The sequence below is a fragment of the Aristolochia californica genome, unplaced genomic scaffold (genome assembly GCF_029961685.1).
Source record: "Aristolochia californica isolate CCGP_79_NKW_82.1479 unplaced genomic scaffold, dmAriCali1.0.hap1 SCAF_4, whole genome shotgun sequence".
NCBI classification, from domain to species: domain Eukaryota; kingdom Viridiplantae; phylum Streptophyta; class Magnoliopsida; order Piperales; family Aristolochiaceae; genus Aristolochia; species Aristolochia californica.
Genome location: NW_027182103.1, coordinates 4,514,780 through 4,528,806, shown reverse-complemented (window position 1 = coordinate 4,528,806; position 14,027 = coordinate 4,514,780). Strand labels below are relative to the sequence as shown.

General features: G+C 37.9%; 1 protein-coding gene across 1 annotated transcript; it reads left to right on the top strand.

The window, feature by feature from the left end:
- The first annotated feature begins 5,495 nt into the window (after nucleotides 1–5,495).
- On the top strand, nucleotides 5,496–8,860 carry LOC137962052 (beta-galactosidase 15-like). Its single transcript, XM_068808768.1, has 11 exons — nucleotides 5,496–5,651; nucleotides 5,762–5,857; nucleotides 5,939–6,051; nucleotides 6,143–6,209; nucleotides 6,308–6,544; nucleotides 6,624–6,818; nucleotides 6,906–6,993; nucleotides 7,076–7,194; nucleotides 7,286–7,650; nucleotides 7,746–8,387; nucleotides 8,473–8,860. The coding sequence occupies exons 1-11, from the start codon at nucleotides 5,496–5,498 to the stop codon at nucleotides 8,858–8,860; spliced, it is 2,466 nt and encodes an 821-aa protein (XP_068664869.1).
- The last annotated feature ends 5,167 nt before the right edge of the window (nucleotides 8,861–14,027 follow it).

Sequence of the window (14,027 nt, the reverse complement as noted above, 5' to 3'; positions counted from 1 at the left end):
TACAACAAAAGTTTAAAAATTCTCACCCTATTTCTAATATTTTTTTTTAAATCATGTATTATCTTCAAGTTGTTGTTCAACTTTTTGTAGACTTGACATTTGTGTATGTTCCTAAAGATTATCAAGAGGCCCTATAAGAACCAGGGAGGAAAGTAGCTATGAAAGAGGATATGGTAGCTATGTACGATAATCTAACCTCCAATAGGTAAGAAACCCACGGGATGTAGATTGGGTTTTAACTATCAAACACAATCTTGATGGCAACATTGCTCTTCTTTAAAACACATTTTGTTGCAAGAAGATATACTCAGTTAAATGACATTGACTAGAAATAAACTTTCTCAACAATGACCAAATTAGATTTAGTACGTGTTCTTATTTTTGTTGCTACCAACTTCAATTTGTTTATTCATAATTTAGATGTTAAGAATGTTTTTATCAATGGTTATCTTCGTGAGCGTTGAATTTTAGGATTCCATTATCAAACACTTTGAGAACCTTTAAGTGAGGTAAGTGTGAGAGAAGAAGAGAGAGAGAGAAGTTGTGAAGAAGAGACGGGTTGAGAGAAGGAGAGGATTAGGGCTTATATCGAGTCCTTATATAAATATTACATAAATACCATTAACCTAAGGGCTGGGAAAAGAACAAAAAACATGACAAAAATTACATATATGTCATCAGTCTTCTAATCTTCGAACACCTCCCTCGAGCTAGTGGTGTAAAAAGATCATACACTCCTAGCTTGGAGTATGTAGAGATCAACATCCTTGAAGCAAATGATGTTGTGAATAAGTCAACAATTTGACCTTGGGATGACACATACTCAAGTCTTATATTTCTCGCTTGTGGTTTTTCTCTGACAAAGTGACAATCAACCTCAATATGCTTTGTTCGTTCATGGAAGACCGGATTAGAGGTAATATGGTGGCTGCTTGGTTATCACAATAGAGTTTCATTGGAGTGTCTTTGTTGAATCCAAACTTTGTCTGGAGTGACTTGATCCATATTAGTTCATTTATTGCATGTGTCATACCTCTATATTCGGCCTCTGCACTAGATCTGACAACTACATTCTTTTTGTTGCTATTTCAAGTTACCGAGTTTCCTCCAAGCAAAGTACAGTAGCAAGGGGTATACTTTTTGTTGTCTTGAGAGCCTGACCAATCTATATTTAAAAAACTTTCAACATTAATATCACAAATGGTCTTTATATAAGAGTCCCTATCTAGGAGCTTTTAAGTATCAGAGAATCTGCTCTAGAGCTTGCTAGTGAGAGTTTTGAGGTTGTGCATGTACTAGCTAAAAACACTTATAACAAATGAGATGTTAGGTCTAGTTACTTAGAGATATATCAATTTTCCTACTACCCTTTGGTACCTCCATATGTCTATATCTTCTCTAGAACAAGAACATAATTTCACATTAGTGTCCATAGGAGTGCTTGCAAGACGAAACCCCAACATCCCTGTTTCACTAAACATGTTGTTAATTTCTAGGGTTGAAACATAAACGCAGAAGATCTCAAGGGAATGAGAGAATAGATAAACTCTTAACTCTTGGGAGAGAGGAGAGAAGAAACCAAGGGAGAGAAGGAAGAGGAAAAGAGAGAAAGGTGTATGGACGAATTTGAGCCAAAAGGAAGAGGCTTGAATGTTCTACTCCATGCCTTGAGGTTGTATTTATAGTTGTGTGAAAGTGTTTATAATGACTACAATGCCATTAAGACTACATGCTTCAAAATGAAAAAGACAAGAGGATATACACCAGCTTGCATAATTACAATTCTATGCCATCTCTATAAAATTTCTCCCTATTTACTAGCCATGCCACCCCTAAACACGTGGTTGCCTTTTAACACTCTCCCTCAAATTGGTATTTGTAACTTCACTTTGCAAATAAACTTGGTCAAGAGACTTGTTTGCTCAAAAAAGAAATTTTGATTGCCTTGATTTGATTCATCTTTTTCTTGTTCACATCATGCTTGTAGTCTTCATCTTGTTCTTATATTGTTCTCCCCCTTGGATATTTTAGTCGCTTAAAATTTTATTATCACAACATGTGGAATTCTTCATTGTTGGTTACTCTATCTTATACTTCTTCTTCTATTGCTCCCCCTCAAGCTGGGGATCTCTTTTTCCTTTACCAAGAGACCCAACTTGCACAACATAATGGTGAGAGAATAAAAATCCCTCCTAGCCATACGACAAAGCTCCATACACTAGTTAAAACAGTCATAGTCTGAAACAAACTCCACTCAATTTCAAAGGCAGAAAAATAGTCCAACTTTAGGGCAATAAGGAGACTACTCACTTTCTAAGGGTATCTCAAACAAAAAACACCTCTTGGGTGAAGAATAAAAAGACTTAAATCAAACTGAATGTTAGGCATACTCCTATACCTTTTAGGTAGTGGGTCTATAGGCATTGCTTTTAAGTGATTTTAACAAATATAAATTGAAGAAAGTATTTTGAGGAATTAAGGGTGTGAATAAACAGATAACAGGTTTCATACTTAAAAAGGAAGGAGGCACACAATGCAGCTCTTCACACTTCTAAGTAAGAAGGATGCGCTTTTAGACCAATAGATAGATAAAAAGTGACTAGGTTTTGCTTAAGGAGGTAAAAAATATAATTCCTCTATGAACATGATGATTAAGTCACCTTAAAAAAACCCCAATAAGAAAGTTTTGAGATGAAATATAGTAATGAAAACTTTCTATAAAAAGACTTCTCATATAAGGCAATTACTTTTTAACACAACTTGACCAATTTACAAAGAAAATATTCAAGAGATAATTATGGAATAAAGGAGATTTAGGACACTTATTTGGAATCTAGAATTAGGAAACAAAACTCTTTAATTAAAAAGTTGTAGACTTTGTCAAAAAGGAAACTAAACTCATTATGGGAAAAACTTCTCTTTAGGAAACTAATGTCATGTGAGATCAAACAAAGAAACTTTTAAGGAAGGAGAGATACTAAAGTTAGTAAAATCTAGAGTAGATTTTGAAAACAAATAGGAAACTCAATCAACATTATCAACTCAAAAAGTGAAGCAAAAAATTCGACTTAAATTCGGATCTTTACATGCAACAAGATACCAACATACCTTTGATTCTTCCAATGTAGATGTCTCTCTTTAGAAAAATCAAATTGACAAACGATATGTTTTTACATGAAGTTCTCTCAATGACTAGAAGTTGAGTTTTCCTATATATTTTCATGCCTGATAAACATAATTTTTTCTTGATAATTAGAGTACACCCATGCATGGATATATCATGTCTTATGAACATCTAAATTCTAGGTTTATATTGCCAAGTAGGCCAGCCCTTATGCATGCATGGTAGCTTAAGTGTGCTGCACTCTAGTTTGGAATCCCTACTTGATTGTTAGTTGAAGCCATCTTTTATTGATTTATATATATATATTTTTTTCAAGTTCTCCAAGTTTTTGAATTACAAATTCCTTGCTTTTTGGACAAACATGGCTAAAAATCCCGTGTCTTAATTCCTTTGTTGAATCAATCAAAGATGATTTCTTATAGATCAACACCATACCCCTAAAAAGTCTGTCCAATTATCCTTTATAGTTATAGGCTTTGAAATATTTTTTAATAAGGATACATGAAATAATTTTCAGCAAGTCCAACAGTAAATAAGGAAGATGTACACCAAGTAATAAGTTGTAATTGAGTAAGAAGCTGCCAATAATAATTTGAACCTAGTGTTTGTCAATCTTTTAAACAAAAAGTATTTGCACTTAGTGCTACTGGGTCCGAGAGCTGCTGAAGGATTCCTCAAACCAGAGAAGGAGACAAGGTGTCTAGCTGTTGTGTTGTGATCAAGCACTAGGGTCAAAATACAAAATCTGCTACTATAATTAACTCTCAAAAGGAAACCAAAGAGGGAAAGTAAGTTCTGAAGCCGAGCCACTTCGTTAGATTTAATCTGTAAATCTCATTTAAATCAAGAAAGCTTGCTAAAAATAATGATGAGAAGCACTTTAACTTCTTTCTTGAGAATTTTGATTGAGGCAAGATAAGTTTCCATATCGGAACTTGCCTATTTCAAAACTGCAATCATGGAAGATCAAACCAACACTAGCAATACATTTCTTGAATTATTACAGACTAGAAATCTACGTCCAACTAAGGTTCTAGATTCAGAACTCAAAAAAATGATGCACCAAATACAAGCAATAGACGAAACATAGACAAACAAAGGGAATCATTCTATTGCTGCCCCTTCTCCTCTTGCTTTTTACCAGATTTCAGAGAGCAAACCATTCGTAACATTTTTTCTCATGTATAAGGGGGATGTATCATCTAAGATAAATCCATATAAAACTCATGCATAAAAGTGGCACAAATTCCACATCTTCAAGGCCTCAAGGAAATGATCAAAACTTTACAAATACTTTTTTAGATAAAGAATTTGATAGATTTTGGACTCCATTACTAGCAAGTCTTCAAGGTTAAAAGAACAAAGAGGAGAATAAAGAATGAGAAGAAGAGAGGAGGAAAAGAGAGAAAGAATGAGAGAGGACGACTGAGAAGGATAGGAGAGGACGAGTGGGGGGGAGAATTAGGGTTATGGAACTAATCCAAACCCTCCTTCCTTAGCTTTATTTATAGAGGATAAAAGTATAAATGTTATAAGTATACTCTTCACCCTAATAAGAGTGAAGAAGAGACAAAAAAACACCCAAGCTTGCCTATATCTTCCAACAAATAGTCAAGCGGAGTTTCTCATCTCTATGTGCTCCATTTCAAAGTAGTTGAGGGCCTTTCCATTCTCTTGGTGGTCGAAGCTGCAACCGTGAGAAAAAATGGGTCGGGGGAGCCTCCTCCTACCAGATGAAAGTCCTTGATTGTTGAAGGTCTAAGATGATGATCTAAATGGCCACCGGTGAGAACTTTACAAGTTCATTATCTTAAGTATGATCTAATCATTTTATATTCACACGATTCATGAACATATTAACTATATACAAAAATCTATTTGGGAGAAGAAATCAAGAACACTAAGAAAGAGATATTTTACCATAAGCTACACCTACTTCAAGACAATATTTACTAGGCTCTTAATTTTTTTTTTCCAGGCGCCCTACTTACTGTCACCTCTCCGTCTTTCCACTCCGCCACCACCACCCGGAAACTGGATGAGCAGAATTCAACTAAAGTAGGTGGAGAAAAAGCAACTGTGGGGATCAGTTCCATTTTCACGGGATTAAATTTTTTTTTTTGTCCCTGCGATTTGAACCGTCGTCTGTGACTTGTATGGATACAAGTAGATATAGATAATTATCGTCGGATAGTGAAAGATTTGTTCTCTGATACGTTATCCCATGCTATCAGAGAGTATCAAATTTGAAAGTTGACACAGCTGCTTCCTTCTCTCGCCGCCTACTATTTAATGGAAGAGCAGAGAGCAGAAGCTCTCACGCAGCTTTCCACTGTCTCAAGTGTTACACAGTTTCCCCATCGAAGTCTGGATGGGGTCTTTTGTTCTGAAGTTAGCAGTTTTGGCTCTTCTTTCCTGTGCATCGTTGGCGACTGACGTGTCTTATGATGGAAGAGCCATCAAGATCAATGGCGAGAGAAGGGTTCTCCTCTCTGGTTCCATTCACTACCCACGAAGCACTCCTGAGGTTCTTCTCCTTCATTTTGACGCCATTTTCTTTCTTTGTCATGTATTTTTCTCCACAATTGACTCGTTGCCTACACTCTTTCTCCTCACTGAATTTCTTTTTGATCTTAGTTGTGGCCTGATCTTATTCAAAAAGCCAGGGAAGGCGGCCTTGATGCGATTGAAACCTACGTGTTCTGGAATGCCCATGAACCCCGTCGCCGAGAGGTTTGATACTCCACTTAATTGACATTGAAAATCAGGTTATTTTCTCCATTTCTAACTAGTGAATTCTCCGTTTTTGAGCAGTATGACTTCGAGGATCGCCTCGATCTTGTCCGATTCATAAAGACCGTGCAGGAAGCCGGACTCTACGCTGTTCTGCGTATTGGTCCTTATGTCTGTGCAGAATGGAATTACGGGTATCTTCAAGCTCCACTTATGTTGATATCTTGGAACTCTTTCAAAAGTTCCGTGTTTTAATTCGGTTTTATCATTCATATACATATACAGAGGATTCCCAGTTTGGCTGCATCAAATGCCTGGTATGGTGATTAGAACAGACAATGAGATGTTCAAGGTAATCGGTTTTGATTTTCTCTCCTGTCATTGCCATCTGCCAGAAAAGAAACGATTGAACAGCTAAGATTCTTACCATCATTGTGTTTTTTTTCGCAGAACGAAATGCAAAACTTCACGACTTTGATAGTGGACATGATGAAGCAAGAACAGCTGTTCGCTTCACAAGGAGGTCCCATCATTCTCGCTCAGATTGAGAACGAATACGGAAACGTTCAGAAATACTACGGAGAAGCTGGGAAGAAGTATCTTCAGTGGTGTGCAACCATGGCTGAATCATTCGATATAGGCATCCCATGGATTATGTGCCAGCAAGCAGATGCTCCTGTTCCAATGGTACTTTTAATCCAAGATATGGGTTCATTTTGTGTAATCTTATTCATTAAACTAACCTTCTGTGATGTTCATTTTATAGATCAACACTTGCAATGGATGGTATTGTGACAACTTCACTCCGACCAATCCCAACACTCCGAAGATGTGGACTGAGAACTGGACTGGCTGGTTCAAGGCTTGGGGAGAGAATGACCCCCACAGAAGGGCTGAAGATGTGGCCTTCGCTGTGGCAAGGTTCTTCCAGACTGGTGGAGTCTTCCAAAACTATTACATGGTTAGGTTTCTAATAACTGAATGATCTCTCTCACATTCATGACACCTCAATTCCTGAACTGGTTATTTTTCTTCAAATGATCTACAGTACCATGGTGGCACAAACTTTGGGCGAACAGCAGGAGGTCCATATATCTCCACAACCTATGACTATGATGCACCCCTTGATGAATACGGTAATAATCTTTAGTACCATTGTGACACTTCATTGGGGCATTTTCACAAACAGTTCTCAACTTAGTTACATGTATTCTCTAGGTCACTTGAATCAGCCTAAATGGGGTCACTTGAAGCAACTTCATGCAGTCATCAAGTCCATGGAGAGGGTTCTTACTCACGGTGATAATGTAACCACTGACATGGGCAATGGAGTTGCTGTAAGTCATTACTGCTTTTCTATCTTCTTCTGTGTTTCTTTTTTCTCTGTAAAACCTTAATATCTGTTCGGTTCTGTGTTTGGATCTTTAGTCCACTGTGTACACTGAAGAAGGTTCTTGTGTGGCTTTCTTGAGCAATGTGAACACCACAACTGATGCCACCATCACTTTCAATGGAAACCAATACTTGGTACCTGCATGGTCTGTTAGCATTTTGCCCGATTGCTCCGAAGAAGTATACAACACAGCAAAGGTAAGCACTCAGACTTCAGTGAAGGTCAAGCAGCCTAACATGGCTGAGGATCAGCCTGAGCAATTGAAGTGGGTGTGGAGACCTGAACGTCTCGCTGAGGTTCTTAAAGGCTGGGCTGGCCGTGATTCTTTCACCGCATCTCGTCTCATTGACCAAATCACAGTCACCGGAGATGCCAGTGACTACTTGTGGTACATGACTCCGTGAGTGTTGTCGTCCTTCTTCTACCTTTCTCTCTTTTCTTTAGGCAGAGTTTCGAATCAAAGCCTTAATGGTTTTTCTTTGTGGATTTTCGCAGTGTGCGGATTGAAAAGAGCGATCCAATCTTCAACAACGAAGTGACACTGAGGGTGAACTCCAGTGGACATGTCTTGCATGCATTCTTCAATGGAAAATTTGTTGGCTCCCAGTATGGACCTGCGTATGGAAAATACGATTTTGTTTTCGAGGCTCCAATTCACATTACACAAGAAACAAATTACTTGGCTCTGCTTAGTGCCACTGTTGGGTTGGCCAACTACAATGCTGCTTTTGACATGTTTTTAACTGGCATTGCTGGTGGTCCAGTCCAGTTGATCGCCGACGGAAAAGTTGTCAAAGATTTGTCAAACAACAACTGGACATACAAGGTTGGGTTGGATGGAGAAGATGAGAAGCTTCACTCTGATGAGTCCGACCATAAATGGCACTCTAAGAATCTTCCCGTCAACAGAAAGATGTCTTGGTACAGAACAACCTTCAAAGCTCCTCTTGGGTTGGAACCAGTTGTGGTCAATCTCCAAACCATGGGTAAGGGAGAAGCTTGGGTAAATGGACGCAGCATTGGAAGGTTCTGGTCCAACTTCTCATCTGCATTGGAGGGATGTGGCGAATGTGATTACCGTGGTAGCTATAACCCAGACAAATGTGCTATCGAGTGTGGGCAACCCACTCAGACATGGTAGCGATCCAACTCTCTCTACCCTTCCATTCTTCTCTTCTCTTCTCTCTTCTCTTCTCACACTTAAATTTGAAACATTTTGCAGGTATCATGTACCCAGATCGTTCTTGAAGACAGATGACAATATTCTGACCTTGTTCGAAGAATTCGGAGGAAATCCAACTGGAGTTAGCTTCCAGACAGTTACAGTGGGAACTGCTTGTGGGTCTGTACCAGAGGGAGGCCTGTTGGAGTTGTCTTGCTCAGGAGGACGATCCATTTCAAAGATTGAGTTTGCCAGCTTTGGAGATGTCACAGGCTCATGTGGTTCATACGTGAAGGGTGCTTGTGAGTCTGAAGAGGCAATGGCCCCGGTGCAAGAGAGCTGCTTGGGGAAGACAAGCTGCTCGATTGAGGCATCTGAAGCCAATTTGGGGGCGAGCAACTGCGGCCTTGGTGTGAACAAGAGGCTGGTGGTGCATGCTGTCTGCTGAAGACTTCCGTTCTTCTTAGGATTCTAAGATTTTTGTTAGATAATTTAACTGTGTCCATAGCCAGAAATTAGAATAGAGGTTTGGACGACTGGATTGTTTTAGAATTAAAAAACCAAAACATTAATAAAAATTTGGTCTTGGGCAATATCAAGGATGAGCATCTCCTAATACTAAACATGGAAAAAAAAATTGAATTTTTTAACAACATAGCAATTTCATGGTCATCCATATCAATATCATCAATGGAGTTGTCATTGTCATCACATACCAATGCATTTGTTCTTTGAGGCATAGATTCTTATTCCTCATACTCCTTAAGGCTCATGTTGTGAGTAAAAAGAGTACCTATTAATCCTTTGTTTGATGCTCTTAATTCCCCTAATATTGTTAATTGTAGTTACTTTAGGCATCCGTTACTTAGGTAGGCTCCTAAGGATTTTATCTATTTTTATTTTTTATTATTTTTAGTTAAAGGTATAAGAGAAGAGAGGAACTCTAGCTCTTGGGAGAGAGAAGAGAGAGAAGGAAGAGGAAAATAGACACATAAAGGACATACACCAACTTGCATAATTACAATTCTATGCAGATTTTACTCGTTGGTGTCAATTAGGCGGTCTCTATGAAAGTTTTCGTTATTTACTGGTCATGCCACCTCTACACACGTGGGTATCTTTTAACACTCCCCGTCAAGTTGGTGCTTGTAACTCGACTTTAAAAATATTCTTGGTTAAGAACTTGTGTGTTTAAAAGAAATTCAGATCTTGTGTGGCATGAAAAAAATTTGATTGCATTGATTTGATTTATCTTTTTCTTCTTCACATCTAGTCGTACGACAAAACACTATACACCAGTTAAAATGGTCAAAGTCTACTCAATTTCAAAGGAGGAAAAATAGCACAACTTTAGGGTACAACAAAAAGACAACTCACTTTTTAAGGGTATCTCAAACACAAATCACCTCTTGGGTGAGAATAATAGACTTGATTCAAGCTAGATGTTGGGTACACTCCTATACTTTTAGGTAGTGGGTCTATAGGCATTGCTCTGAAATGATTTTAACAAACACAAAATGAAGAAATTACTTTGAGGAATTAAGGGTGTGGATAAAAAAATAGCTCTCATACATCAAAAGGAAGGAGGCGCACAATACAACTCGTTTGACTCAAAAGGGAGATAAAAAAATCATCTATTAACATGATGATCAAGGAAACTTAAAAGAAGAGAGAGCTCGGGTAGAGAAGAGAGAAGAGAAAAGGGTAGAGAAGAGAGAGAGAGAGAGAGAGAGAGCTCGGGTAGAGAAGAAAGAAGAGAAAAGGGAGAAAAGAGACTTTAGGCTAGAAGAGAGATTCTTCCATGAATTTGAGAAGAGGAGAGTTTTATTGAATCCTTCAACCAAGACCCTTATTTATACTATTTTCATTACATATTGAGGAAAACGCCTCAATCAATTTACGTCAATCATGATTAACTAAATTACGTCAATCAAATAAAGATTAATCAATTACATTAATCAAGGAAGATTGCCAAATTTTTCAACTCATGTGATGAGGATTCCACCTTGTATGATGACTCGGCATGCCACCTCGTGTGGGCATGGTGGGTTTGGTCCCACCTTCTAACACTCCCCCTCAAGCTGGGGGTGAGAAATCATCGTAGATGCCCAGCTTGCTGCACATAGCGGACAAGATTTTATGAGTGACTGGTTTGGTGAGAATGTTTGCAACTTGCCCTTGTGAGGAGATATGTTTGAGAAATAATATGCCGGCTTGGAATTTCTCTCGTATAAAGTGGAAGTCCACCTCAATGTGTTTTATTCTCTCATGGAAGACCATATTTGAGGTGATATTAATTGCTGCCTAATTATCGCAATGTAGATCTATAAGAGTTTCTTTATAGAATCTCAGTTCAGTGAGAAAGGATCTGATCCATAGAAGCTCACTAATTGTGTGTGGCATGACCTTGTATTTTGGTTATGCACTGGATCTTGCAACTACATTCTACTTCTAGCTTCTCCAAGTAACCAAGTTCCCTCCAACCATTGTACAATGTCCTGAAGTAGATTTTCTGTCGTCCGGGGATCCGGCCCAGTCTACATTTGAGAACCCTTCTATGTTGAAGTGACCATGGTTCTTATAGAGAAGCCCTCTTCCTGGATCTCCTTTCAAGTATCACAATATTCTTTCTAGTGCTTGCCAATGAGTAAATTGTGGTTTGTGTATGTATTGACTCACCATACTTACTGCATATGATATATCTGACCTTGTTACACAGAGATAAATGAGTTTTCCCACAAGTTTTTGATATTTTATGATATCCACATCTTCTGCAGTGCCTGTAGATAATTTTGTATTAGAATCCATAGGGGTTTCCTCTAGTCTACACCCCATCATTCATGTATCCTCTAGTAGATCAAGAACATACTTCTTATAAGAGAATATAATCTCATGTTTGGACTGTAGTACTTCAATACCCAGAAAGTATTTAAGTAGTCCAAGATCTTTTGTCTTGAACTCTTCACATATTTTTTCTTTGTTTTTTTGAATGCCCTCGAGATCACTACCGGCTAAGACAATATCATCAACATAGATGGCCAAAAACATTTTGTCTTTAGGTGTATCTATAAGAAACATGAAGTGATCTAAGGACCATCTGTGAAATCCGGCATGTCTCAGTGCTTGGCTAAATATATCAAACCATGTATGGGGAGACTATTTCAGACAATAAAGGGATTTCTTCAATTGACATACCGACTCCCCCTCAATCAAAAAATCCAGGTGGTTGTTTCATATAAATTTCTTCCTTTATATCCCCATTGAGGAAAGAATTTTTTACATCAAGCTGATAGATTGACCAAGAAAAATTAGCATCAAAAGATAATAAGGTACATACCGAGTTCAATTTGGCCACCGAAAAGATTGTTTCCACATAATTGATCCCATAACATTGCGTATAGCCTTTGGCAGCGAGTCGGGCCATAAGGCAAGCAACTGACCCATCCGGATTGTGTTTAACTATATAAACCCACTTACAACTAGAGCCCATGTTTGATTCTCATAGAGTGCTTGCATTTCGTCTCCCATTGCCGCCTTCCTCCCTAGATGTTTCAGAGATGGAGGAGATAGATGGAAGAAATTGACAACATGAAAAAGATAAATGATGGTGAGATACAAAATTGGATATGGGGTGAGAAGTAGAGGGTTTAGTGCAGGCTCTGGTTTTTCCTTAAGGCGATGGGCCGAGTATCATATTATGGTCCAAAAGGAATAGGAAAAGATGGACTTACCCTGATAGGATCCTCGAGCTCTGTAAGTGTGGTGTCAGCCAATGATTCAGGAGGTTGAACAGTTTCCGTAGCATGGGGCACAACCGGTCGAAGAGAGGTTGGTACAAAGGAGAGACCTGGAGGGGTATTTTCAGAGTGGTATGAAGTGTCTTAAAAAAAGTTACATCCCTAAACACAAGTAACCTTTGAAGAGTAGGATTGTAGCAAACATAACCCTTCTGCATGCGAGAGTATCATAAGAAGATACATTTGACAGATTTTGGATCAAGTTTACTATGTTGTGGGGAGGTAATATGAACAAAGTATGTACACCCGAAGACTTTCATAAGAAGTGAAAAAGGATCACCATGTAGAAACAATAAGGAATATGGGGATCTATTACCGTGGCCATGACACATTTTTCAAAGGACCACTTCCTTAATTATTTTGTGCTTGTTTTTCTTTTATATAAAACACAATATTCCATTCTTGATTTTTCAAGAACAAATAGCCAACTCATAGTTTTGAATCAAATAAGGTCTCGCTTCTCCGTTTTTAAAAACTCTACACAACACTTGCACAAAAAAACAACCTTCTTCTTTTAGCTTTCCCTTTCTTTTCTTTTTTTATAAAAAAAATTGATGAACCTTGGCATGAGAGATGAATATATCTCTATAATACTCATATGAGCATCGAGACCACAAAAAAAAGTTACAAAATCGAGTAGAGTTACAATTCTTCAAACAATTCGGTCAATGGAGAAGCTTAGCATAGAAGCTAAGTAATTAGATTTTCAAAATCCAATGGATAAAAAACACTCATAATAGGTTTAAGAACATTGTTCTTCATCAGAAATATCTTGTTCCCATGAAATAATAACTCTTCATGCAAAAAATCTCAACATAAACCGATTTTCAGCAAAAAAACTTGCAAACCGATAAAAACAACCTTGGTAGACTTCTTCTAATCCGAGATGCACAAATCTCAATACTTTCATATGATGAAGACAATAATAAAATAATCTCTAAGCCATCTTCTAGAGGTAAGAAAACCAAAAGCATGAAGTCATAATAACAAGAATGAAAAACAAACTTATCTCAACAAACTTCAATCTTGCTCCACAAAGAACCTTTTACAAGTAGTTTTGATCATAACTTCTTAAAGCAGTCTTATGACGTGGGAATCTTAAATTCAATGCTCTAATTCCATGTTGAATTTAGAACCCCAAGATGAGAGAGGGAGGAGAGAGGGGAGAGAGAAGAGAAGAAAATAGCAAAGAGAGAGAGGAGAGAAGAGAAAAGGGAGAAGAGAGACTTTAGGTTAGGGGAGCGATTCTTCCACGAATTTGAGAAGAGGAGAGTTTTATTGAAGCTTCAACCAAAACCCTTATTTATACTATTTCTATTACATATTTGGGAAAACTCTTCAATTAATTAGGATCCCTAATTATATCAATCATGATTAGCAAAATTATATTGATTAAAGGAAGATCAATCAATTATATTAATCAAAGAAGATTGCCAAATTTTCCAACTCGTGTGAACATGGTAGGTTTAGTCCCACCTTCTAACACTCTGAAAACCTAATTAAGACCTCAAAGTCCAAATGAAGAAAACAATTGCTAAAAGAATACAAGTCATTTTTCTTGGAGTTTGATATTCCATAAATATGGAAATACTCTTGTAGTTATATCTAATGAAATGAAAAGACACCGAAAACGTTGGGAGTTGGACAACGAGTTTGCATGGAGACTCGCTCTTGACTCACCTCCCCAGTGTCCACGCTTTCTGCCTCCTCCGCCCTTTCCGTGGACTCGAAACCCGAAACGGAGAGAGAGAAACTCACGTCTCTTTCAGCCAATACACACACTCTCTCTCTCTCCCTTCCTCTCTCTTTACCCCTGAC